Genomic DNA, 26,812 nt, shown 5'->3' on the forward strand with positions numbered 1-26,812 from the left:
TACTCTGTTATTATCTGTGCATAGTCACTTTAATAACTCTACCTACATGTACATATTACCTCGACTAACCAGTGCCCCCGCACATTGACTCAGTACCGGTACCCCTGTATATAGTCTCACTACTGTACTTTTACTGCTGCTCTTTAATTACTTGTTCCTTTTATTTCTTATTCATATTTTTTAAACTACATTGTTGGTTAGGGGCTTGTAAGAAGGCATTTCACTGTAAGGTTGTGTTCAGTGCATGTGACTAATAACATTTTATTTGATTTATAAAATACAATACAGTATATACATATGAGATGGTGTGATGCAATATGTAAACACAATTGAAAAGTGACCTAAGATACCGTAGAATAGTGTGGAGTGCAGTTTATACATATTGTGTCGACCCTCCTGCTCTGTCTGCCGTATTCTTTCGCTTTGCTCTTGTTTTCCTTATTATGATGTTGGCGGGCTGAGCTGGGAGGGTCGTCAGCGACATGGGACACACCTGGGCCCGGGTGTGTCCCCGGATAAATGCACCAATTCCCCATTCATTGGGGAGACTCTCCATGCATGCACACTTATAGATTTTGGTTGTGGCATTTTTGTGGCTGTTTGGTTGCTTTGGTACCTTTCAACACACTTCATTATCACCTTTATGCACACAAACACTCAACATTGTTAATTGTATTTAGTTTACTTCAGTTAATAAATATATTTTGTTATTCCTTATCTCCACCTTGTCTCCTTTTTGTTACGAACTTCGAGCTGGTTCGTGATGAGATGAGTAATGCTAGATACGGAAACATTATTAAAGTGGCAGTGATCCATTTCTAAAATTGGCAGTGATTCCAAATCTTTGTCTATAGGCAGCCGCCTCTGATGTGCTAGTGATGTTTCGCAGTCTGATTGCCTTGAGATCGAGAGACTGAAAAACAGCTTCTGTCTACACAGACCCTGGTTCGATTCCAGGTTGTATCACAACCAGCTGTGATTGGGAGTCCCATAGGGAAGCGCACAATTGGCCCAGCGTTGTCCGGGTTTATCCGGGGTAGGCCGTAATTGTAAATAAGAAATTATTTTTAACTGACTTGCCTAGATAAATGTTAAATCAAAAAATGTAATTAAATAAATTGTCTTTGGTATAGGCCTGTAATTTGTTGCAATGCTTTTTTTTGTCATTTCATTGGCAATGACATGCAGCTTGGATCATTACGGTCATTGAGGGTCCTCCCAAATATGAGTAAAATTATGTCCTCAGGTTTAATGGGGTGATTGTAGTCTAGTCGGGTGGGAGTGGCTACTATTTTGATAACGGGTGAAACAAAAACAACTGGATCGCCAACCCGTAGCTTCGTCCAGCAACTAGGCATTTGTATTAACATTTATTTGATCAATTCTGACTTTTACAAGTTAATATAAATGTAGTTTATAGCCCACCCTGAAAATGTGAGTCACATCCTCTCTGTTTTTCAGGCACTGGGTACCAAAACAATCAACATGTGCTTTTGATGTATCATAATAAATCTGCAGTAGTCAGATCGTCAAATAAAATGGGATATTGCGTTCACTTGTCAGTAAACTTGTGGACGGTTTAGTTCTATCCAACAAATACGTGATAAACCCGAATCAGAACTTGTATTGTGACGCAATAAGAAGCTTTTATTCTGCGTTCTGGTTTCATGTCCTTGCTCTTATTTTTGACATTATCTGCCCAGATTTTGATATTTGCCTCTACGATCAACATCCTACGAATTGTTCCAGCCTTGGATTTTCCGACGTGTAGGCTTCATCTGTTCATGCTCCAGCAGAACCAGCCAGTCCAATTACCAACATGGCTGTAAATGTTTCTTACGTATATATTTTTATTTTATTTATTCATAATTTCATATCCAAAGCCGCAGTCGAAGGGAGATTCTCCGACTTCAAAAGCTGTGCAGACGAGGAATGCAGTAGTAAGTACTTGGCGCTGAACTCAAGCGAACTTTCAGGATGCTTCCATCTTTCCATAGCTAGCTAGCTTGACCGGTGTTGTCATTTCAAAGGGAAGTTATAAATACAAATACATAATAACCTAAGCTTGCTTAATTGTAACCTAAGCTTGCTTAATTGTAACCTAAGCTTGCTTAATTGTAACCTTAGCTTGCTTAATTGTAGCCGAAGCGAAGTCTTAGCCTGTGTTGGCTACTGCCTGACTAGTTGCCAAATTCTGGAACTACAACAACTGTTTCTGTAGTAACTACGTTAGTAGCTTGCACAATGTAAACACGCTTTCGGCCTATATATTTTGAAACCAAAGGCAAAGCCACACAAGGGCCCATAGCTACTCCAAACTTGTGAACATTGACTAACTAGCTACATGACAACTTGCCAGTTGATCTGGCAGTCTTCTTAACTAACTAGCTAGCTACACACAATAAGAGATGTTAGCTTGATTGTAATCAACCTCTATAGTTACTTACTAAATGGACCATAAATATATCAAAATTCTGTTGGCTTAGGAAGCAAAGATGGTGTATAGGGCTGGTTAGCTATAAAGCCAGCTATTGTTGACATAAAATACTGGCATGTCATTAACCCCTCTGCTTGCAAGTTCTTCTCTTTTTACATCTACCTTATCAAGACAAAAACAATATTCTATTTACCCTTAATGCTTGGCTTTCCTTTTGGATACTATGGCTCTGTAAAAAGAAAAGCAGATAAAACAAGGCTTACTTTAGTGATTTGTATTCTATTCACGCCCTGATTGTGCATGGGGCACAAAGGGTGGACGCTGAGGTAATGGGCTGAAATCTTTGGTAAGGGTGAAACAACTGATCTTTGAATCATTCCTCTCCACAGTGCTCTTGTGCCGGGGGAAAGCTTTTAGCGATTTCACCGGACCAGACTGTCGGTTTCTGCCATTTAAAAAAGGAGAGACTATATATGTCTACTATAAACTCTCAAGCCAAAGGACAAATATATGGGCAGGGAGTGTAAGTATGAGTTAATATTTCATTACAGCACCTGTCAAACGTTTGGACACATCTACTCATTCAATGGTTTTACTTTATTTGTACTATTTTCTACATTGTAGCATAATAGTGAAGACATCAACACTTTGGAAAACACATGGAATCATGTAGCAACCAAAAAAGTGTTAAACAAATCAAAATATATTTTAGATTCTTCAAAGAATCCAATGTCTTGATGACTGCTTTGCACACACTTGGCATTCTGTCAACCAGCTTCATGAGGTAGTCACCTGGAATGCATTTCAATTAACAGGTGTGCCTTATTCAAATTTTATTTGTGGAATTTATTTCCTTCTTAATGCGTTTGAGCCAGTTGTGTTGTGACAAGGTTCGGGTGGTATACAGAAGATTTGGTAAAATACCAAGTCCATATTATGGCAAGAACAGTGCAGTCGCAAAAACCATCAAGTCCTATGATGAAACTGGCTCTTATGAGGACTGCCACAAGAAAGGAAGACCCGGTGCTACCTCTGCTGCAGAGGATAAGTTCATTAGAGTTAACTGCACCTCATATTGAAGCCCAAGTAAATGCTTCACAGAGTTCAAGTAACAGACATAGCCCAACATCAACTGATCAGAGGAGACTGTGTGAATCGGGCCTTCATTGTTGAATTGCTGCAAAGAAACCACTACTGAAGGACCCTAATAATAATAATAAGAGACTTGCTTGGACCTAGACACATGAGCAATGGACATTTAGACTGGTGGAAATCTGTCCTTTGGTCTGATGAGTACAAATTTGAGAGTTTTGGTTCCAACTGCCGTGTCTTTGTGAGATGCAGAGTAGGTGAACAAATTATCTCGACTTGTGTGGTTCCCACCGTGAAGCATGGAAGAGGTGTGGGGGTGCTATGCTGGTGACACTGTCTGTGATTTATTTAGAATTCAAGGCTCACTTAACTGGCATGGCTACCACAGCATTCTGCAGTGATACGCCAACCCATGTGGTTTGTGCTTAGTGGGACTATTATTTGTTTCTCAGCAGGACAATGACCCAACACATCTCCAGGCTGTTTTGGGCTTTTTGTGTGTTTTTTTTTTTGAGTGATGGAGTGCTGCATCAGATGACCTGGCCTCCACAATCTCCCGACCTCAACCCAATTTGAGATGGTTTGGGATGAATTGGACCGCAGAGTGAAGGAAAAGCAGCCAACAAGAGCTCAACATATGTGGGAACTCCTTCAAGACTGTTGGAAAAGCATTCCTGGTTCAACAACACCACAAGCATTTTGCGACACCTGCAATAACATCTGCTAAACAAGTGTATGTGACCAATAACATTTTATTTGATTTGGGCTACTTTGAAGAATATCAAATATATTTAGATATTTTTTTGTACACTTTTTGGGGGTTACTACATGATTCCATATGTGTTATTTCATAGTTTTGATGTCTTCACTATTATTCTACAATGTAGAATATAAAGAAAAACTCTTAAATGAATAGGTGTGTCCAAACTTTCTTACTGGTACTTTGTGATAACATTGCAGTCTAGAAGGAATGTTGAAGCTTTTTCTGTTTTGTTAACATGTTTCATTCTCTGTTTTGTTTCCATTTCTTACAATAGGTTGGTAACCGCTTTGGTTACTTCAATAAGGACCAACTCGTAATCAATCACATATACACTGAAAAAGAATTGGAGATTCCTGCTGAGGTAAGTCAATAAATAGATGTAGGCCTAGTTCACTACTGCCAATGCATCATCGCTTAAAACATTATCTGGAATGACTGAACTTCTTTCTGAAATAGGTAGTATGACTCAAACAATGTTTTCTTTTTCTTTTCAGGAAACCGACTTTGTTTGCTTTGACACTGGACACGATAAGTTTGACAGTTATGACATTGATTCACTGTTAGGTTCCTCTTTATTGTTAACAGACGAGGAGGAATCTGTGCAAGTAACCACAGAGACTTTTTACCTTAACAAAAGTGCTGAGAGCACCACGGTGGAAGTGGATGAGCCTCCACCTGAAGTGACATTGTTAGAAAATGATGAGATTGATAGGGATGTTCCTGAGGACATCGATAAGGTTGTAGAGGTTCTAGATAATGATGATCTGAGACATTTTGAGGCTTTAGAGTCCTCTCTGCCTCACCCTGAAACTCTTGACACAAAGGGAGTGGAATATAACACTGTACTTGAGACCACAGCTGAGAGGATCAAAGATTACCTTCAGAAAGATCAGCAGAGGACAGAGGACTCTGTGCCGTACAGTGTTGTTGAACCAGAGGAAGGTGAGATCAAAGAAACCCCCTCAGAACCTCTATCCAAAGATGATCCTGAGTTAGAAAATGCACCTGATGGTTTTTCAGAAGGCAGACCTATTCCGGAGTTAAAAACCACACTTGGAATAACTTTTGATGCTGTCACTTCCAATGATGAGGACACTTGGAAGGTGACTCCATATGATAAGGAAAGTGACAAGACTGAATATCAGCAGGATGAGGAAAGTGATTATCATCTCAGGGAAACTCCATTGCTGGCTTTTTCTGAAGAAAGTTCTAATTTGGAACACGAGAACATTCTGGAATCTGATCATACAGATGAGGAAGACAGTCTATCAGAGGTACCTCATACACAGAAACAGGACTCCAAGGACAATAACCTGTGGTCTGCATTTGGTGATACAGTTTTTAACGTTGTCAGTGGTGGGGAAAGAATAGCTCATGTTGCCAGTTCAGAGGAAAATGAGGAGGATGACGAAGGTGAGATTACACCAGAGCAGCCTCCCAAAATTGAAGAACCCAAGGAGTCATTTGGCTGTTCTACTTCCTCTGAGCTAATCTTTGAGCAACCTGCGGACTCTAATTTCAGTGAGGATGCTGTCAAAGTACCCGATGAGGATTCTCAGATGTTGCAGTTTGAGGATGAATCTGAAGAAGCTGACATTGAACCTTCAACACCTCCTGCTTATGAGGCAGGACACACTGAGGCTTTAGCAGAGAATCTTACAGTAGATGACAGCCCAGTCCCTAAACAGCTCTCACAGACAGACATGCTCTCAGACTTTGATAGTAAAAATGATGAATTAGAGCTGAAACAAGCTGTTGAAGAACTCCCCATACAAAAAGAGGAGTCAATAGATTTCTCACAAGTAGAGAATACATTTAAACAGGGTGGTACAGAGCTTTTTAGACTATTGCGAGAACCATACCAGAAGATCCCGGATCCAAGTAAAAACACAATGGTGAAAGAGAGCCATCTTGAACTCCCCATAGAGGAGGATGATTCAATACACCTAGTGGGGGAAGAGATTGAGGAAGAGTTGCTAGAGGATGAAAATGCGGTATTGTCTTCATCCAAAACTGAGCACACTGATGAAAATGACACAGAAAGTCTATCTGAATTTGGGTCAGAGCAACCCAATAATTATACACAAACCGATGTTGTATCCAGTGATGTGTTGGATGTGGTCCAACACGGCGAGGCTATTGACATAGAACCTGAGGTGCATGAGACTGAAAATGATGCTGAAAGCCACACACCCTCACTTAAAGATAAAGTTCTGGATCCCCTTCCAAACAAGGAGACGGAATACAGTGACAATGTGTTGAGGCTGACACTATTGCGAGACCACTTCAAGGAGGAGGATATGGAGCGCCTCCAAAAGATTCTAGGTCTTCAGAATCTCTTTAGGGTGGAGTTCCTGTTTTCTGACCTGGAGCTGAAGGCTGCCTGGCTGTCCCAGACAAACACCAGTAAGGACATTGAAAAGGTGCTGGAAGCCATTTTGGAAGCCTCTGAAACCCCAATCCTGGATGAGATTGAGAGGATGCTGGATGCCCAGGAGATCGCTGACCTGCAGCAGGAGGCTGGTGAGTTTGTTGAGGAAGCTTCCATCTTGGACGACTTCCAGGAATTGGTGTTCACCCTGAGTCAGAAGTACTCAACGGCCAGAAACAGTGCTCCCATGGCAGTGGGCAGTCAACTACACCCTGACACAGGTAATATATATTTTTTTCAGTTTATGTTCATGTCAGAGTATAGGAGGATTAAAAACTTTCGTTAAATAAATATTTGGAAAGTCTCATTACATTGCTAATGACGTGATAATAATGCCTGGAGATTTGGTTTGCAGAATAAGCTGTATTTAAGAAATGCCCAAGAAGTACAACAAAGTAAATAGTAATCTGTTGACAGAACAAATACACTTCCTGACAATGACAGTTAGATTGTAATGCATGAACATTTACTCACTGCTTGCACCTCTCTGAATGTTTCAAAAGATGTGGATATGTCTGATGATGCGGAGGAAGAGAAGACATTCCCGCAGTCTGTGGAGGACATAGACAAGGACAACCTCACTGTGACAGAGACGGGTGAAGAGACTAAGGCACCTGAGAAGCCTGCCCATGATAGTCACAAGATACCATATATGGGCATTGATGAGGATAGTGGGTACTTGAACAGAAACAAAGACAATCAGGCAAGCTCTAAAACTCCAGAAGAAATCCAGAGGGGCCCTCAAACTATTTTGGAAAATACCTTGGACATGGGACTTAGCGTAGACATGGATCACCCTCCCTCAGGTAGGTGTTCATTATATTTCCCTACTTTTGAAATTGTGGTGAGATGTAAACTGTATGCATTAACCTAATTTGCTTGTGCTGTATTTCCAGGATCTCTGGAGTCACCTCCTGTCACTGATTTCCATGAAGATGAGCAGAGTGGTTCATCATTCGTATCAGTGCTAATTTTATCTGGTCATCTCATCACCCTGTTTTATGAGTATCTTGGAATATATGGTGTTATGGTAAGTTACTTCATGTATTTCTCTCTTGTGAATGGGCTTTCCTTTCCATTGTAATTGACTAATTGCCTGCATGTAGTGCTTAGGACTCAAGTATTCATACTTATTTTATTATTGCTGGGACAATGCATGTATTATTTTTATTTGGGGGGGCATTTGCCATGCTGACAGCGTTACCCAACCCTTCCCCTTTTTTTCAACTGGTAGTTGAGTACAGCACCGTTTCCGTTAAATTAAACGTTCCAGAACGTAAAAACGTACTGAATGCAGCCCAGGTTCAGTGATCCTTTCCCATTTTTTTGTAGACGTGTTCTAGTGAAGTGTAGGCTGAAGTTAAGTGTCCACAGCCGGTGTTTTGCTTATTGAGTGGGATATAAATGATCCCGCCGCTCGTTTTACCAGGCTTTGCGTAGAGTAACCTCCTTTCAGAGTAACCTCCTAGCCTCCTTTCAGAACTCTAAAAGGAGGCTAGTAGACATGTTGTTGGCGAAGCAGAGCCAGCATTGGCCAGCTAACCTTCAAGCTTAGGTTATAGTAGCTAGAAAGATAGGTACATATTGTCCTCTCCTGGGTAAATAGAACCACGATGAAGGATCCTCTCCAGTAGTCGACAACGTTGATCAGTTGGTGAAATTAGGATTTTCGGGTTTACGCAAACGACTTGCATTGCAAGTCACAAGCCAAACTAACTTGATAGCCAGCTCAACTGTCAAAGTAACGTACAGTAGCGATGGATTCGGAAGAAACAACCCCATTACCCACTTTGCCCCTGATGACAGAATTTGATCAACTGTCTGTCTTGTACTGTCTCTGAACTTCTTTCTGAAATAGGTAGTATGACTCAAACAATGTTTTCTTTTTCTTTTCAGGAAACCGACTTTGTTTGCTTTGACACTGGACACGATAAGTTTGACAGTTATGACATTGATTCACTGTTAGGTTCCTCTTTATTGTTAACAGACGAGGAGGAATCTGTGCAAGTAACCACAGAGACTTTTTACCTTAACAAAAGTGCTGAGAGCACCACGGTGGAAGTGGATGAGCCTCCACCTGAAGTGACATTGTTAGAAAATGATGAGATTGATAGGGATGTTCCTGAGGACATCGATAAGGTTGTAGAGGTTCTAGATAATGATGATCTGAGACATTTTGAGGCTTTAGAGTCCTCTCTGCCTCACCCTGAAACTCTTGACACAAAGGGAGTGGAATATAACACTGTACTTGAGACCACAGCTGAGAGGATCAAAGATTACCTTCAGAAAGATCAGCAGAGGACAGAGGACTCTGTGCCGTACAGTGTTGTTGAACCAGAGGAAGGTGAGATCAAAGAAACCCCCTCAGAACCTCTATCCAAAGATGATCCTGAGTTAGAAAATGCACCTGATGGTTTTTCAGAAGGCAGACCTATTCCGGAGTTAAAAACCACACTTGGAATAACTTTTGATGCTGTCACTTCCAATGATGAGGACACTTGGAAGGTGACTCCATATGATAAGGAAAGTGACAAGACTGAATATCAGCAGGATGAGGAAAGTGATTATCATCTCAGGGAAACTCCATTGCTGGCTTTTTCTGAAGAAAGTTCTAATTTGGAACACGAGAACATTCTGGAATCTGATCATACAGATGAGGAAGACAGTCTATCAGAGGTACCTCATACACAGAAACAGGACTCCAAGGACAATAACCTGTGGTCTGCATTTGGTGATACAGTTTTTAACGTTGTCAGTGGTGGGGAAAGAATAGCTCATGTTGCCAGTTCAGAGGAAAATGAGGAGGATGACGAAGGTGAGATTACACCAGAGCAGCCTCCCAAAATTGAAGAACCCAAGGAGTCATTTGGCTGTTCTACTTCCTCTGAGCTAATCTTTGAGCAACCTGCGGACTCTAATTTCAGTGAGGATGCTGTCAAAGTACCCGATGAGGATTCTCAGATGTTGCAGTTTGAGGATGAATCTGAAGAAGCTGACATTGAACCTTCAACACCTCCTGCTTATGAGGCAGGACACACTGAGGCTTTAGCAGAGAATCTTACAGTAGATGACAGCCCAGTCCCTAAACAGCTCTCACAGACAGACATGCTCTCAGACTTTGATAGTAAAAATGATGAATTAGAGCTGAAACAAGCTGTTGAAGAACTCCCCATACAAAAAGAGGAGTCAATAGATTTCTCACAAGTAGAGAATACATTTAAACAGGGTGGTACAGAGCTTTTTAGACTATTGCGAGAACCATACCAGAAGATCCCGGATCCAAGTAAAAACACAATGGTGAAAGAGAGCCATCTTGAACTCCCCATAGAGGAGGATGATTCAATACACCTAGTGGGGGAAGAGATTGAGGAAGAGTTGCTAGAGGATGAAAATGCGGTATTGTCTTCATCCAAAACTGAGCACACTGATGAAAATGACACAGAAAGTCTATCTGAATTTGGGTCAGAGCAACCCAATAATTATACACAAACCGATGTTGTATCCAGTGATGTGTTGGATGTGGTCCAACACGGCGAGGCTATTGACATAGAACCTGAGGTGCATGAGACTGAAAATGATGCTGAAAGCCACACACCCTCACTTAAAGATAAAGTTCTGGATCCCCTTCCAAACAAGGAGACGGAATACAGTGACAATGTGTTGAGGCTGACACTATTGCGAGACCACTTCAAGGAGGAGGATATGGAGCGCCTCCAAAAGATTCTAGGTCTTCAGAATCTCTTTAGGGTGGAGTTCCTGTTTTCTGACCTGGAGCTGAAGGCTGCCTGGCTGTCCCAGACAAACACCAGTAAGGACATTGAAAAGGTGCTGGAAGCCATTTTGGAAGCCTCTGAAACCCCAATCCTGGATGAGATTGAGAGGATGCTGGATGCCCAGGAGATCGCTGACCTGCAGCAGGAGGCTGGTGAGTTTGTTGAGGAAGCTTCCATCTTGGACGACTTCCAGGAATTGGTGTTCACCCTGAGTCAGAAGTACTCAACGGCCAGAAACAGTGCTCCCATGGCAGTGGGCAGTCAACTACACCCTGACACAGGTAATATATATTTTTTTCAGTTTATGTTCATGTCAGAGTATAGGAGGATTAAAAACTTTCGTTAAATAAATATTTGGAAAGTCTCATTACATTGCTAATGACGTGATAATAATGCCTGGAGATTTGGTTTGCAGAATAAGCTGTATTTAAGAAATGCCCAAGAAGTACAACAAAGTAAATAGTAATCTGTTGACAGAACAAATACACTTCCTGACAATGACAGTTAGATTGTAATGCATGAACATTTACTCACTGCTTGCACCTCTCTGAATGTTTCAAAAGATGTGGATATGTCTGATGATGCGGAGGAAGAGAAGACATTCCCGCAGTCTGTGGAGGACATAGACAAGGACAACCTCACTGTGACAGAGACGGGTGAAGAGACTAAGGCACCTGAGAAGCCTGCCCATGATAGTCACAAGATACCATATATGGGCATTGATGAGGATAGTGGGTACTTGAACAGAAACAAAGACAATCAGGCAAGCTCTAAAACTCCAGAAGAAATCCAGAGGGGCCCTCAAACTATTTTGGAAAATACCTTGGACATGGGACTTAGCGTAGACATGGATCACCCTCCCTCAGGTAGGTGTTCATTATATTTCCCTACTTTTGAAATTGTGGTGAGATGTAAACTGTATGCATTAACCTAATTTGCTTGTGCTGTATTTCCAGGATCTCTGGAGTCACCTCCTGTCACTGATTTCCATGAAGATGAGCAGAGTGGTTCATCATTCGTATCAGTGCTAATTTTATCTGGTCATCTCATCACCCTGTTTTATGAGTATCTTGGAATATATGGTGTTATGGTAAGTTACTTCATGTATTTCTCTCTTGTGAATGGGCTTTCCTTTCCATTGTAATTGACTAATTGCCTGCATGTAGTGCTTAGGACTCAAGTATTCATACTTATTTTATTATTGCTGGGACAATGCATGTATTATTTTTATTTGGGGGGGCATTTGCCATGCTGACAGCGTTACCCAACCCTTCCCCTTTTTTTCAACTGGTAGTTGAGTACAGCACCGTTTCCGTTAAATTAAACGTTCCAGAACGTAAAAACGTACTGAATGCAGCCCAGGTTCAGTGATCCTTTCCCATTTTTTTGTAGACGTGTTCTAGTGAAGTGTAGGCTGAAGTTAAGTGTCCACAGCCGGTGTTTTGCTTATTGAGTGGGATATAAATGATCCCGCCGCTCGTTTTACCAGGCTTTGCGTAGAGTAACCTCCTTTCAGAGTAACCTCCTAGCCTCCTTTCAGAACTCTAAAAGGAGGCTAGTAGACATGTTGTTGGCGAAGCAGAGCCAGCATTGGCCAGCTAACCTTCAAGCTTAGGTTATAGTAGCTAGAAAGATAGGTACATATTGTCCTCTCCTGGGTAAATAGAACCACGATGAAGGATCCTCTCCAGTAGTCGACAACGTTGATCAGTTGGTGAAATTAGGATTTTCGGGTTTACGCAAACGACTTGCATTGCAAGTCACAAGCCAAACTAACTTGATAGCCAGCTCAACTGTCAAAGTAACGTACAGTAGCGATGGATTCGGAAGAAACAACCCCATTACCCACTTTGCCCCTGATGACAGAATTTGATCAACTGTCTGTCTTGTACTGTCTTGTACTTCAATATGCTAGTAGTTGGCTACAATGTAGCTAGCTGGCAAGTCAAGTCTTAGGCCGCCATATGGCTGGCTGGCTAGCTACATTTGAAACTGAATCTTGTTGGCAACTTCATTGTCTTGGGGAATGATTTTGTCCAACAATACCTAATGCATTTCCCAAATAGTTGCAGCCTAGAATGGGTCACTTGATTGCTCGTAGTTTCGATTTTTTTCGAAGTGGAAGTTGCCTGTCCTCTTCCTCATTAAAAAAATGGCTCACTTTCCAGACTAGCAGTATCTGTTCTTCCTGTATCTGGGTCTCAGATCGAGAGGTGCCTTCAAGTTGTTGAATTTTGCTCTGACAGCTCCCCCTTACATAACTATCACCTGAGGTTACATGCCATTCAAATCTACACATGGCTCATGTCTAGTGATATGTTATGTAATCATCTGTTTTGTTTATTGGCCATTTTACAGGGTGAAAGGCTACATGATGCAATCTTTTGCACTCTAAATCCACATAGGCCTAAGGCTTGTTAGTTAGATCCACTCTGTGGTGATTCATTTAGCTATTCCCTGAATTTCACTGAGAGACTGCGATGGAAGTTCTGTATTGTGCAAAGGTCACCATGGATGGACAGTGTTAGGACCCCAGGCCAATCCAATCCCAATTGATTACATAAGGTCAAGGCAAATCTTCTCTCTATTGATTTTGATCAACAACTAGGTTATAGTCTATGTCTATTTCTAAACCCACCTTGATTTGATCTGAAGATATGCCTCTTTGCATTGACCTAGAGGGTGCTCAGTGGGATATCCATTAGCCATGCTTGTAAACGGAACACTGGAATGCCTGATGGTTTAGTTCAATGTTTTTAACATCACTTATTTTCTTCTGTCATCTCAGGCCAACTATTACCCAACTTATTTGCTAAGTCTGACATGTGCTGTCGTAATACTGATTGGACCTGTCTCTCCCCAGATGGTCACCAGCCTGCCAGAGCACTGGAAGTCAGGTCCAGACTTCTACAGCGTGTTCTGTGAACCCGTGCTGGTCACTGCAGGTGCCGGGGTCATCGGCTTCCTCTTCTGGAGTAGCATTCTATCTGTAAGTCGTTGTTGCACAGTTACCGCTTTCATAATTTCTGATTGCTTTATGTTATTCTATGATGTATTGTATGCTACCATTGAGGAGGCTGTTTGCTGCCACTTTTTTGTTTTCCTCCTCACAGGTCAAAAGCAAGTCATATCTAAGTAAGTTCTTCTCTCTGGCTATTTAGGGTGCATAGTGAATCCTCATTCATATTGCTTACAGGCTGTTGTCCTTGTCACGTGTAAACCGTGTCTGATTTCATATTCTCGTCATGTATTTTATTAGTTACTGAAAAAGAGCTGGTGGACAGGATGAAAATGCTTGAACAAGAGAAGAAGGAGATACTCCAAAAGGTCGCTGAACTGCAGCAACGGGTAAGTTGCAGAGACTTTTCACTGACTAAGATCCAGAATTTTGAGTTCAATGTGAATTAAGGGACATAATGTTTTGACAGTATATTTCTACTGGGTTCCCCTTAGGGCGAAGAACTTAAAGAAAATCAAAAGCTGTCTGAAAAATCTGCCACTTTCTCTCTGGAGAAGATCCAGGATTTGGAGGTGTCTCTGAGAAATATTATCTTGATCACATGTCATTGTCATGCTGACAATTATTTTATTTTTTATTATAATTGTTTTCTTCTCCATAGTGTTTAAATTGACTACGCATTTTTTTTTTCTATCCAATAGAATATTGTGCAAGAGATGGAGAGACAAAATGAGCGCCTGGATGAGGAAAATCACTTACTCGCCATATCCTTTGACAAAGAGCGGGCCAACACTGCGAAACATGACGATATGGTGAGTAGTATTGAGCGATTTGGCTGTAATTAAAATGTTTCAGAACAACCAATTCTCTGATGTCGGTTCAATTATTTGAATTCCATTAAGTTAGTTTATTATGTGAGCTCAATGTGCCGTTTCTGTAGAGAGAAATCAAATCAAGCACAAACTTTGGGACGTTGTAGTTTTCAACAGGCAAATAAATATTCAACATAGTTTAGTGCAGAAAATGTGGTAATTGACTAAAATGACCACAATCCATTACAGCTACCTGGACTTGTGCGGGCAGTCACAGAGAGAAAGTGACAGCCTGCAAACGAAAGAGACACCCTAGAGAGCAGTTGCTTTCGTGATGTAGACAGCATAGGCAGCTACTATTAGCCAGCTACTATCCTAAATAGGATGGCTCGTTGATGAGCACAGAGAAAGATGGTTGTCATTATGCTTATCATTATCTTTGCCCATAGATGTCCGAAATGGACAAAACCATTGAGAAGTTGAAGCGCAGCAAGAAGAAGACCCAGGACGCACTCTCCAAGGTATATGTCAAATACGTGAACATGCCCAATGAAAATATGTCAAATATATTAACATTGCAACAATCAAATGTAAAGTGTTTATTTCCTTTTAATTATCCTTATCATTGAATCTGTAGTCTACCATTCTGATGGATGAAGTCAAGCTCCGTGAAGATGCCCGGAATGTCCAGCACCAGGTTCTGGAGAAGGATATTGCCACCCTGAAGGAGGAGAACCTCTCGGTGAGTACCAATATGGAACAACGATTCACAATTTAAGCCTCAAGACATTGTGTAGGACTCATTGGCCATGCAGGGCCTGCATAGCACCGTCCTTATGACCTAATTTCCTTGTTACAGCTGCACCATGCTGCCAAGTTGTGGGAGGAGAAGCACAGGGAGACAAGAGAGCAGATCAAAGTCTACCACAAGTCTCAGAAAGACCTGGAGGATTCCCTCGTTCAAAAGGACCACAACGTTGAGGTTTGTTTTTTACACGTTACGATATTGTTACACACATCAATTCCTGTTCACACCTTCTCAAATGCACCTTGATGACAAAGAAACATGTCACCTTTATTATGTTCCAAAAAAATACTTCTTGACTGATTCCAGGGGAAAAGTGTCTCAATTGGTGCTTCTCAACCTCTCTGGCAGGTTCTGTCTGACCTGCTAGGAGACCTGGAGGCCTGCGATGACCTGAAAGGTGGAGTTGTGGCTAACGGGGAAGCCTTTAACGGTAAGTCACCTGACACTGTGTCCTAATCAGAGGAGGCTGGTGGGAGGAGCTATAGGAGGACGGGCTCCGTGTAATGGCTGGAATGGAATTAAAAACATGGAAACAGTGTGCTTGACTCTGTTCCGTTTACGCCATTATAGTGAGACGGTCCTCCTATAGCTCCTCCCACCAGCCTTCTCTGATTAGGATACCGTCATGTGATTTGGTCTTATGTAGCAACATTTTAAATCGTTTTTTACATTGGGTTAAGGTAGAGACTTGGAGCAACAAAATGGTATTTCATACACTACAGTTGAGGAACAATGGGAAAGTAGTTCTGCTTTGAAAGTTAATAAGCTTGTAACTCATACTGGAGAGCTCTTCTTTGTCTATACCCATTCAGCATTGTTCACACCCTCTTTAACCTTAGCCCCACCCATCTCTTTAAGGATTCACATGTGAGGTCGTGTACTAAACAACCAAAGATTTCAAGACTAAAGGCTGGTTTACACTACGTCTATCGACATGTCTGTCGACAGTTGTCGCGGTGACATGAACATTCTATTATGAAGAGAAAATCGAATCACAAAAACGACAGGCCGCATGACATCAGCAGCCTGGTGGTCCAAAATAGCATAATTGGTGTATTTTAACACCAATAAACCCAACCATTTAAAAATGGAATTTTGTATATGTCAATCTAGCAAACCAAGAACATTTCTAAACATTGGTTTGGTTTGTTTCTAGCTTGTTAGTTGGCTAGCCAGTTCAAATAATGACCATATCATATACCTGACAAAGTCTTAACTTTAGCTAATTAGTATTCATTATTACAGGAAAATAAACTCACAACAAAATCATTATATACAAATTAAGAAAATAGTTTACGGATATTAGTGTGACGAAGTAAAAGCAGGGTATTCTACTGGAGAATTTTAGTACTTGGACAGTGTCTCGTTGGCCTAACGTTATATCCTAATTTGGACTTTTATGCAGGTCATGTTCTTCACATATTACCGTCTCTGGTGATCACACACATATCAAATAAAATCTGGTTACTTGCATAGTGGAGACTTTTGTTTAGCTAGCTAAACAATTAACCATAATCCAAACTCATAACGTTACTACCTTGAATGAATCCCCTGGTAGCTAAAACTAACCAACTAGTTCAATGTTAACCTAGCTAGCTAACATTAGGCTATAACTAGAAATGCAAATGCGTCTGCGATATGAATAATATTATTACACAGATCAATCACTTAACATTTAGCTGGCGATCCAGCCAGCTAACGTTAGCTAGCTAACAATATGCTTTATTTTGCAATGAGAAAACGACTTTCTGACAATTAGAAACTTATATCTGAAAATAGTTTCCCTTAATTTGAAGATGTATAAAACACCTGTCTCCAGAATACAACGGCCTTCAATGTGTTCTATTTTCGACTGCCTCTGCATATTTGCAATCAAACCACAGAATTTTCTCCATCTACTTAGCTATCATACTCTGCTTCCACCGGACAGTCCACTGATTTCAAAACTTGGTCCTCCTAAAAGTGGAGAGCATCTTTTCAAAAAAGCTGCGTTAGAAAGGATTACTTACACATACTGAGAAGCTCATGTTATAGACCAAAGCGTGCTACATGGCAGACCAATCCGAACTCGTTTCATGGCGCGTCCAGCTCATCCATTATCTCAGCCAATCAAGACTAGAGGGAAGGTTCCTTCCTTTTTCTGTGGCTAAACTAACTCGGCTCGTAGTTTACCATTTTTACTCGTATTTACGGATGGTATACAAGTTTGTTATTAAGGCACATGGAAGTTCACATACCAGAAGGCATTTTGCAAAAAAGAAAACGCATTTTGATAGTTATACATTCAAATGCCTCTCCTGTGAATTATTGACACGGTACATACGCCTACTTTCCTGAAACGTGTCACTGTGTTTACTATTATTTGTTTCAGACAAGCAGACCATCATCCAAAACCGCGTTAAGCAAATGATGGTCGTCTCTCGGGTAAGACTGAGTTCTTTCTTGAACAGACCCAGATTTCTGTGTACCTGAAGGCAGGTAAAACTTGTGCTCAGAACCAAGAAGTGTGTCAACTCTTGCACTAACTGTTGGCAGAACTTTCCACAGGTCCAGACCACTCTGTCTGTTGTGGAGAAAGAGCGCGATCGCTTCATGACCAAGCTGCTGAACGAAGAGAAGTCCAGGAAAGAGCTGGAAGGTATGTCCCAGCAACTAGAATTTGATAGGCATCACTACCTTTTCTCTCTCAACACTGTTAACTTTTTTTTGCCACAGAGCAATTTCAGAAGTTGGAGCATGACATCTTGTTGGTGAAAAGTGACAAGAACCACATGGAGAACCAGTACAAGACCCTGCAGCAGAAGAATGACATCATGACTGAGATGTACCAGCAGAAGGAGAACGCTTTGCAGCAGTAAGTAGAATCAGAAGTGGTGCAGTTCATGCATTAATACTATAGTAGGGTTTGTTCTCCATGGTTCCACAGCGTAAAAAAACAAATAATAATTGTCTTTTACTGTATTCTTTTACTGTAAGGTTTGAGGTTTTCAAATGGACTTAAAGTAGAGTTTGATTTAATTTGTTTGTCGCCTTACAGGAAGCTGACCAAGGAGGAGTTTGAGCGCCCCAACAAGGAAGACCGGCTGACGAAGGTGGACAGCAAGGCCCTAGAGGAGGAGGTCAAGGTGTGTAGGCAGCGCGTTAAAGAGATCCAGGATAAGCTGAAACGGACCGAGAAGTCCTACAAAGCCCAGATCATTAAGCAGGAGCAGAAATCTCACGAGAACTGGGTTTGTACAATACAACTTTTTTTTTGTCCATTTGTTAAAGAAACAACATGTCTCATTTCTCAACCCCCATCGATGGCACATACATTAGGATCAGGACATTTTTTTTAAAGTATTCTGTTTGGCCAGTCATTTGTAAGGTGAATTTAGTCCAAAACAGGAGATTTTAAATGTCTATTCCTTCTCTCTAGGCGATTGCACGCGCCGCAGAGCAAGCTATGTTCAACGAGAAGAAGGAAAACATTCACCTTCATAACTTGTGAGTGCAACACTAAAACAACAGACTCAATTGGGCTATACCAATGCAGGGCTCAAGGCTTATTTAGTTGATGGCACCAGCACATGATTTGGTTGCATACATTTTTCGCCACTGCACGGATATAATGACCTGACCTGTGTCCCATAATGTACCTGCATTCCATACAGAACCAGGCTAATAATGACTAGCCATCTTTACATTAGCATGCCCTTGAGTTCTAACATTGATTTGGATAGATTTACTCAGGGTGCAATGTGACTTTTTTGTCAGTGGAAGTTTATAAATCCATTGAGATGCATGCTTTCTCTCTCTATTCAGCTAGTAATAGGCTACATTTGGTTATTAATTCATGATATATTAAAAAGCTGTATGATATAATTTTGCAATTTTGCTGTTTGTTAGAATTGCGGAAATGTATTTTCTAAAGTAAGCCTGTAAAATATTATTTTACATTTAAAAATAGTATGTTGTCCCTTAATCAAGACAGACTGCTTTTTGAAGGAGAGTTCAATATGTCTACAGTAGGCTAGCCAAGACAAGTGCTAGTTGTCTTTGTAGCTTTCTTTTTTGTACACTATCAACAGTAGCCAGTAGAATATTTTTTTTCTCCAGTGACAAGCGAACTGAGATGGTATTCTAGGATTCAAAAAGTAAGATATTTCTTCTAACACATCCAGGGAATGCATGATTGGAATTTTGATGTGAAACCTGTCCAATTAGGATCCAAAATGATCCAATATGTCTGCCTACACAGCTTGACCTAGGCTATATTATTCACCACCTGAGGAAGTGGAAACTCAAAACACTTATCTAGATTGATAACTCTAAATATGTTAATGTTACTAGATAGCTAATTTATTAGCAAATGTAATGTCTTACAAAAGATTTCCAGCACTAGGCCCGTCCAGGCTACTGGATGTAGCCCTATTCACTGCAAATGGTGCACTCCACCGGCGCATCAAAACCATGTACTACATAGCCTACTCCGGTTGTTAAGTGGTGCCATGAGCTCCATCTTGAGAGCTGAGAAATGTCATTGTATACTCACAGAAAGCTGTGACTCTCCTCTCTGTAACTAGAACAACAGTAGCTGCTTTGCAAACGGCCTTTTTCCGAATTGCATTTTAAGCAGCGGTCATATGGTTGTGCTAATTAGAATGCGCACCTCACCTATTGCTCACTCAAAATGGAGACAGGCAGATCCTTTCATTTGGTTAATTTTTGGTCAATATCACATTTACTTTTTGAATGAGTCATAATAGTAAAGTAAAAAGAGAAGCATTGTGAACCAAAGGTTGCACCGCCAAGTCGAAGGGCCACAAATGCAAGTGTTTTGGTCACAGTTTTGCAAGCTGTATTAGTCTAGATTTGGAGGTACAGTATTGAGAATCTAAATGCCTGGTCTCTTTTTTCACCCTAGACTGACTTCCATGTCCAGCAAGCTGAATGAGCTCCGTAGGCCTCTGTTCAAGCCCACCCTTGGGATGGCTCCCATGCCTCTCCGACGAGGTAAGAACCAATCCTCAGTTCACGTGCCAGTCGCCAGCACTAAATAACGTCTGCATTCAGCTGATATGACACTATTCTTGAGGACGGAGAATCATATTTCTATCTGAACGTTCTGTAACGTTCCTGGACATTTCTATTGTCTTGTCGGTTGGATATCAGCTGTGACTGCGTTTCAAATTAGATCTTGGACTTTTTGACTGTCTGATACCCCATCTGCTGTTTGACTTCCACCCTCTGAAATGCATGTTTTCCTGAGGTTTTGATTTGTATTCCTTGCAGCTGGTCCAATGTGGAGAGACTGACAGTGTTTTGTTAAATGGTTTTGCTAAACAGGTGATTAGTATGGTCCCTCATCTGTGAGTGGAGGTGCCCCTTCCCCCCCCTCTCATGATAGAAGTTCACGGGTGCCCCCCTTGTTCACCCTTGTATGCCCTGACTCCCCGCTTTCTTTTTCACCTTTCCTTTTCCCTGTCTTTAGCTCTGCTGTGGTGTTTCAATAATTCACTTATTTTTCTTCCTACTGCTCTCATCCTGCTCCTTACTGGTACCCACCTCTGACCTTTTCCTCTTCCTAATGTTTGTCTTCTGATTACGTCCTCTCTGATTTTCAAAGACGTTCTTTCCTGTCTCTTTCACTGCCATCTTTTCTCCCTCTACTGCCATCTGTCTCACCTGTGTTTGCGTGTCCAGACGACCCAGAATGCTCCTATGCCCCTGTTTGCTTTCACAATTTGGAATAACCGCTCTTGCATGCCTCTTGCTCTTTCAGTATTATGGTGGAGTTTTTGTTGTGTTCAGCTGTTGTGTGTGGAACTCGTTAGGTTACAAAAGCTTCAGCCTTTGCTTTCCCTTGTGGGATTACTGCATTCCATACATTTTTATGTTTAAAATATACACTACCGTTCAAAAGTTTGGGGTCACTTAGAGTTGTCCTTGTTTTTGAAAGAAAAGCATTTATTTTTGTCCATTTAAAATAACATCAAATTGACCAGAAATACAGTGTCTACATTAATGTTGTAAATGACTATTGTAGCTGGAAAGTTTTTTTTTTTTTTTTAATGGAATATCTACATAGGCGTACAGGCCCATTATCAGCAACCATCACTCCTGTGTTCCAATGGCACGTTGTGTTAGCTAATCCAAGTGTATAATTTTAAAAGGCTAATTGATCTTTAGAAAACCCCTTTGCAAGTATGTTAGCACAGCTGAAAACTGTTGTTCTGATTTAGGAAGCAATAAAATTGGCCTCCTTTTAGACTAGTTGAGTATCTGGAGCATCAGCATTTGTGGGTTCGATTACAGGCTCAAAATGGCCAGAAACGAAGCACTTTCTTCTGAATCTCGCCAGTCTATTCTTGTTCTGAGAAATGAAGGCTATTCCTTGTGAGAAATTGTCAAGACACTGAATATCTCGCACAATGCAGTGTACTACTCCCTTCACAGAACAGCGCAAACTGGCTCTAACCAGAATAGAAAGGAGTGGGAGGCCCCGGTTCACAACTGAGCAAGAGAACAAGTACATTAGTGTCTAGTTTGAGAAACAGACGCCTCACACGTTGAGGAACTGGCAAGTTCATTAAATAGTACCCGCAAAACACCAGTCTCAACAGTGAAGAGGAGACTCCGGGATGCTGGCCATTTTGAGCCTGTACTCGAACCACGCAGCCGTTATACTGCTCAGGAAGGAGACGCATTCTGTCTCCTAGAGATGAACTTAATCCTAACCGACTTGCCAAAACTATAGTTTGTAAACAAGAAATTTGTGGAGTGGTTGAAAAACAAGTTTTAATGACTCCAACCTAACTGTATATACACATACACACAGTACCAGTCAGAAGTTTGGACACCTACTCATTCTAGGGTTTTTATTTTTACTATTTTATACATTGTAGAATCATAGTGAAGACATCAAAACTATGAAACAACACATTGAATCATGTAATAACCAAAAGTGTTGAACAAATCAAAATATATTTGAGATTTTTGAAGTAGCCTCCCTTTGACTTGATGACACCTTTGCACACTCTTGGCATTCTCTCAACCAACTTCACCTGAAATGCTTTTCCAACAGTCTCTTGTTGGTTGCTTTTCCTACAATCTGGGGTCAAACTCATCCCAAACCATCTCAATTGGATTGAGGTCGGGTGATTGTGGAGGCCAGGCCATCTGATGCAGCACTCCATCACTCTCCTTGGTCAAATAGCCCTTACACAGCCTGGATGTGTGTTGGGTCATTGTCCTGTTGAAAAACAAATGATAGTCCCACTAAGCGCAAACCAGATGGGATGCCGTACCACTGCTGTGGTAGCCATGCTGGTTAAGTGTCCCTTGAATTCTAAATAAATCACAGACCGTGTCACCAGCAAAGCACTATCACACCACACCACCTCCATGCTCCACGGTGGGAACCACACATATGGAGATCATCCGTTCACCTACTCTGCGTCTCAAAAAGACACGAAGGTTGGAACCAAAAACTCTCACATTTGTACTCTTCAGACCAAAGGACAGATTTCTGTCAGTCTCATCTCCATTGCTCTTGTTCATTGGCCCAAGCCAGTGAAGTCAGTGAAGTCTCTTCTTATTGGTGTCCTTTTAGTGGTTTCTTTGCAGCAATTCGACCATGAAGGCCTGCTTCACGTGGTCTCCTCTGAACAGTTGATGTTGAGATGTGTCTATTACTTGAACTCTGAAGCATTTATTTGGGCTGGTAACTCTAATGAACTTATCCTCTGCAGCAGAGGTAACTCTTGGTCTTTCCTGTGGCATTTCTCATGAGAGCCAGTTTCATCATAGAGCTTGATGGTTTTTGCGACTGCACTTAAAGAAACTTTAAAAGTTCTTGAAATTTTCCAGATTGACTGATCTTCATGTCTTAAAGTAATGGACTGTTTCTTTTTGCTTATTTGAGCTGTTCTTGCCATAATATGGACTTAGCCCTATTTGGTAAAATACCATCTTTATAACACCCCTACCTTGTCACAACACAACTGATTGGCTCAAATGCATTAAGAAGGAAAGAAATTCCACAAATGAACTTTTAACAAGGCACACCTGTTAATTGAAATGCAGTCCAGGTGACTACCTCATGAAGCTGGTTGAGAGAATGCTAAAAGTGTGCAAAGCTGTCATCAAGGCAAAGGGTGGCTTCTTTGAAGAATCTCAAATATTCTGGTACTGGTACTTCTAGTTCTGGAAGAATAATATCCTACCATGACATGACCAAACATTTTCCTCGGACTGCAAATAGACCCGACTTTGCTATAAATAGATGGTAGCATGAACCAGTAACGTGGTCTTGAGTCAGGTGCCTAATGACAACCAGGAGAGCCAAGGTTAGCATTCTAGAAGATTTGACGTTTTACGTTGATGTATCACCGTGTATTTATTGTCCAACAGGACCACGACCTTGCGGCCGTTACCCTCCTGACCACAAACACCCAGTGGCTTCTAGACCTGGTAGGGATTGTATTTTTTGTCAATGAGGGTTGATGTGGTATTATCCCTAATCGAGCCCTTATCCTAAATCTCCTCTAATCATTCTGCCCTTTTTATCCTCCACAGACACCATGGCCCCAAGTACATCCTCACCAAGCGATCTGGGCAGCTCGGTAAGTGTCTCAAATTGACTGAAAATGTCCACAGGTTATTTACTTCCTTATTACGTAACAATGTCAGGAGGGAAAAAGTGACATGGAACTAGAGAAGGAAAGTTTCAACGAAACACCGTGAGTCCTTACGGTCTTATGGGCATCTCTCCCCCCTGTTCCTCCATCATGTGGGTGTGTTTGCACTAAACAGACCGCTCCACTAGAGTCACAGGCTGAGGCCCAGGCCTCCACAGAGAACCCAGAGGCAGTGAGTATTATGTTGGAGGCAGCAGTGGCAGGGATGTGGATGTGTGTGTGAGCATGCTTACCCCAGCCGTGGATCAGTGGCTGGGGTGGCAGTCAGCTGGGTAGTGGCTTCACAGGGTTGTCAGACTTAACATTGCTGGCTGGAGTCTGACATGCGTGGTTGCTTGTTTTAAGGAGCTTACAGACGGGCTGCGGTAAACTGAACATTTCTGCCTACTGTGTGTAGATGCCAGCGGTCTCGGTTGTTGTCAGCTCGACGGTTGTGATTTTAAAACATTGGTTGGTTGGCGAGATGGACTCTGCTCAATGGTCAACCATGCATATTTTGAAGCCTTGAGCGTAGAGCCAACGCCGCAGCTCACTGGAGTGAGTACCACGAACGGCGACAATTGCAAAACTGCTTGCCTTTTGCCGCCCTAGTCCCATTGAAGTCTGAAGACCTTTGCCGCTCCCCGTGGCCCGTCTGTAAGCTCCTTTTTATTTTTTTCCCTATATTACAACACCCACCCTCCCTCTGACCCCCACTGAATGAATTGGTGACACTGTTCTACAAAGCCATAACTTCAGCACAACTACATGATGGATATCTCAAATGTGTTATCATTTAAAGCTGTGTGTGTTTTGAGGTTAATGCTTTGTGGAAATGGTCCTGATTCTGAATCGGTGTGTAGCACTTGGTTGTGTGATTCTTGTGGGACTGTGTAACTTGACTTATTATTGTGGGATATTGTTGTCTTTCTCACCAGTGCATAATTGTTTGTTTTGTTCTAACCTAACGAAACTGTTTGAATCAGATGAAAGGGACTCTCATTGTTGGTGCCAGCAGCAGGGCTACAAGTACAATGGACCTATTGCTATTCTTTGTTTTAATATTTTTTGTTGTTGTTCCTCTAGAACACTCGACCTCAGGGTCCTGGCTCCCTGCTGGTCTCTCCCATCAGGCCCCCCCCCGACTCAAGACCCGGCCCCCTCAGACCAGTCATCAGCCATCCCTCCGGACTCTGCTACCGTCCCATTCCCGGACGCCACCACATCCCTCCTCCCCCACCCTTCATGCCTCCCGTGTACCGACCAGACAACGGACACTCAGGCATGATGCCTCCTGGACCCCCACCGCCTAACGGACACCCGTTGATACCACCCGGACATCGGCGTCCAACTCCTGGTGCTTACAGTCCCCCTTCCCCACACAACCGGTACCTTCCTCCACCTTCTCACTATGAACCGGTGCCTCCCCCATTCGGTAGGTGGTGAATTCTGGCCCCCAGCTTTTATCTCAAGTTGAGTCTTTGTTATTCGCATCGCTAACCACAACTGAAATACTATTGTTATGTTGGTACTACAGTGTTATATTTAATTTGTTTGTTCATTTTTCCTTCTACCTAGGTGTTTCCGGCAGCACTCCTATGGCCCGACCCATGGGACCCCCACATACCTACGTGCACTATGGACCACTTGATCACTCCATCCTGCCCCCTGGGGTGGCCCCATACCCTCATGTCGGCCCCAGAGACTTCCCTGTGCAGCCACAGGTCCCACATGGCCATGACTCTTCAGTGGGCCCCCAGCCCGGCGCTGGCCCCCAGGGCCAGGGGCAAGACTATAGGTCCCAGCAGGCAACAGCTGCCCCCCAGGACTCAGACAGAAAATAAATATATGATATACTTGCAAACAACAGAAGTATCTAAAAAGTTAGTTCCTATTAAAGCATCAGAAAATCAATGTCTTATGTTTCTTGTCTGAAATGTAATAGACTTGAAGAGGAGTAGTACTGAGGCTTGTTACTCTGCAAGAGGTCCTATTGTGCAATAACATTTCTATTGTGTGACTGAGCTTTTTATAAAAGGTTATTATGTTGATTTTTGTATTCATTTCACAATGTTATCATGGTTTCCTGTGGAAATTATTATTAAAAAGAAATGGAGCCCAAGCTTTTGGGTTGCTTGATCAATCATTTCAGAAGTACCATATTATCTGAGCTCTTCCCAAAACTCTCTTCAGAATGAACTGAAAGGGAAGGTTGAAAGTCAGATGTAATTTACTGTTCTTAGGATATTTTATTAATAAAACTGGTAAAAGATACTGCAGTTTTCTATTGTTCATATGACGCATATGACAACTTTTGCGATCCATTTTAGTTTGAAAGGAAATGTCTGACAGTGCATTTTGTTTTGTATGGGTAGCTGCATTACATGTGAAAGGCCAGTAAATCACCCACTAACTGAACACCTGTCATATTACATTTGTTTCACATTTGTTTCTTTTTGTTATGTTACATCAGGAATGCATCACATTTTTTCTATTTATTATCAATAAAAAGAAAATAACCATATTTTTTTTGCACGTGACTAAAGACTATTTGCATTAAATGTATATCATTGCATGCTTTGGTTAGACATGTTTTACTCTCTGTAGGTCCCAGAACTTTTCTTTGTACCCACTGACTATTTACCTCTACCAAAACACTTGACTGATTATTGGCATATCTGGAATGTTATGATGTACACTGTTATCGAGGCTGTCAAATTATTGTGTAGCTGGGCACTGCTCTGCCTGTCACCATACTGTACACTGAAAGTGGTTCTGAGTGAATGACACAGGGAAAAGTAAGGGCATACAAGCGTTTGAGTCTTATGCTATAGTCCAGGGTTTCCCAAACTCAGTCCTTTTGCCCTAGCACTACACAGTTGATTCTATTAATCAACTCATCAAGCTTTGATTATTTGAATCACGACCGAGTTTGCGAAACCCTGCTCTAGTCTACAGAAACAGTGCAGGTAGAATGAACAGGGTTTGTCATCACGTTCTAGGTTTGTATTGACATTGTACATTTCTACAGTATGTGACGCCATAAATGGAGTTACTGAAGGTTAATCATGATGACG

At 41.7% G+C, this 26,812-nt stretch overlaps 2 protein-coding genes across 11 annotated transcripts in view; one reads left to right on the forward strand and one right to left on the reverse strand.

Annotated features, from left to right (window-relative positions):
- LOC110522043 (TATA box-binding protein-associated factor RNA polymerase I subunit A) overlaps window positions 1–2,725 on the reverse strand; it is a 44,712-nt gene extending 41,987 nt beyond the window's left edge. Inside the window, exon 1 of the mRNA XM_036975598.1 lies at window positions 2,701–2,725. The gene's annotated coding sequence lies outside the window, so the exon portion shown is untranslated. The remainder of the gene's footprint in view (window positions 1–2,700) is intronic.
- Window positions 1,275–26,801, forward strand: LOC118964431 (transport and Golgi organization protein 1 homolog). 10 transcript variants are annotated; one of them, XM_036975557.1, is made up of 27 exons: window positions 1,275–1,434; window positions 1,704–1,940; window positions 2,827–2,960; window positions 4,567–4,653; window positions 4,787–6,944; window positions 7,227–7,529; window positions 7,620–7,753; window positions 13,360–13,485; window positions 13,610–13,631; window positions 13,756–13,844; window positions 13,950–14,027; window positions 14,157–14,267; window positions 14,717–14,788; window positions 14,905–15,009; window positions 15,127–15,249; window positions 15,424–15,505; window positions 17,447–17,499; window positions 17,611–17,713; window positions 17,791–17,929; window positions 18,113–18,305; window positions 18,494–18,561; window positions 19,982–20,070; window positions 23,470–23,529; window positions 23,635–23,681; window positions 23,872–23,928; window positions 24,822–25,170; window positions 25,314–25,855. In XM_036975557.1, the coding sequence occupies exons 2-27, from the start codon at window positions 1,820–1,822 to the stop codon at window positions 25,577–25,579; spliced, it is 5,169 nt and encodes a 1,722-aa protein (XP_036831452.1). In that variant the 5' UTR covers window positions 1,275–1,434; window positions 1,704–1,819; the 3' UTR covers window positions 25,580–25,855. The 10 variants fall into 10 exon arrangements, with proteins under 10 accessions (XP_036831452.1, XP_036831460.1, XP_036831455.1 ...); XM_036975559.1 differs by lacking the exon at window positions 1,275–1,434 and having other exon boundaries at window positions 1,463–1,940; window positions 4,787–5,383; window positions 5,414–6,944; XM_036975560.1 differs by lacking the exon at window positions 1,275–1,434 and having other exon boundaries at window positions 1,462–1,940; window positions 7,257–7,529.
- The last annotated feature ends 11 nt before the right edge of the window (window positions 26,802–26,812 follow it).

The sequence above is a fragment of the Oncorhynchus mykiss genome, chromosome 4, assembly GCF_013265735.2.
Source record: "Oncorhynchus mykiss isolate Arlee chromosome 4, USDA_OmykA_1.1, whole genome shotgun sequence".
Taxonomy (NCBI): domain Eukaryota; kingdom Metazoa; phylum Chordata; class Actinopteri; order Salmoniformes; family Salmonidae; genus Oncorhynchus; species Oncorhynchus mykiss.

What these genes read in the sequence shown, in the direction of transcription:
- LOC118964431 (XM_036975557.1), top strand. Translation starts at nt 1,820, where the DNA reads ATGGCTGTAAATGTTTCTTACGTATATATTTTTATTTTATTTATTCAT. An exon ending in AATTGGAGATTCCTGCTGAG is followed by an intron (nt 4,654 to 4,786) that starts GTAAGTCAATAA and finishes TTTTCTTTTCAG; the next exon opens with GAAACCGACTTTGTTTGCTT. An exon ending in TCAACTACACCCTGACACAG is followed by an intron (nt 6,945 to 7,226) that starts GTAATATATATT and finishes ATGTTTCAAAAG; the next exon opens with ATGTGGATATGTCTGATGAT.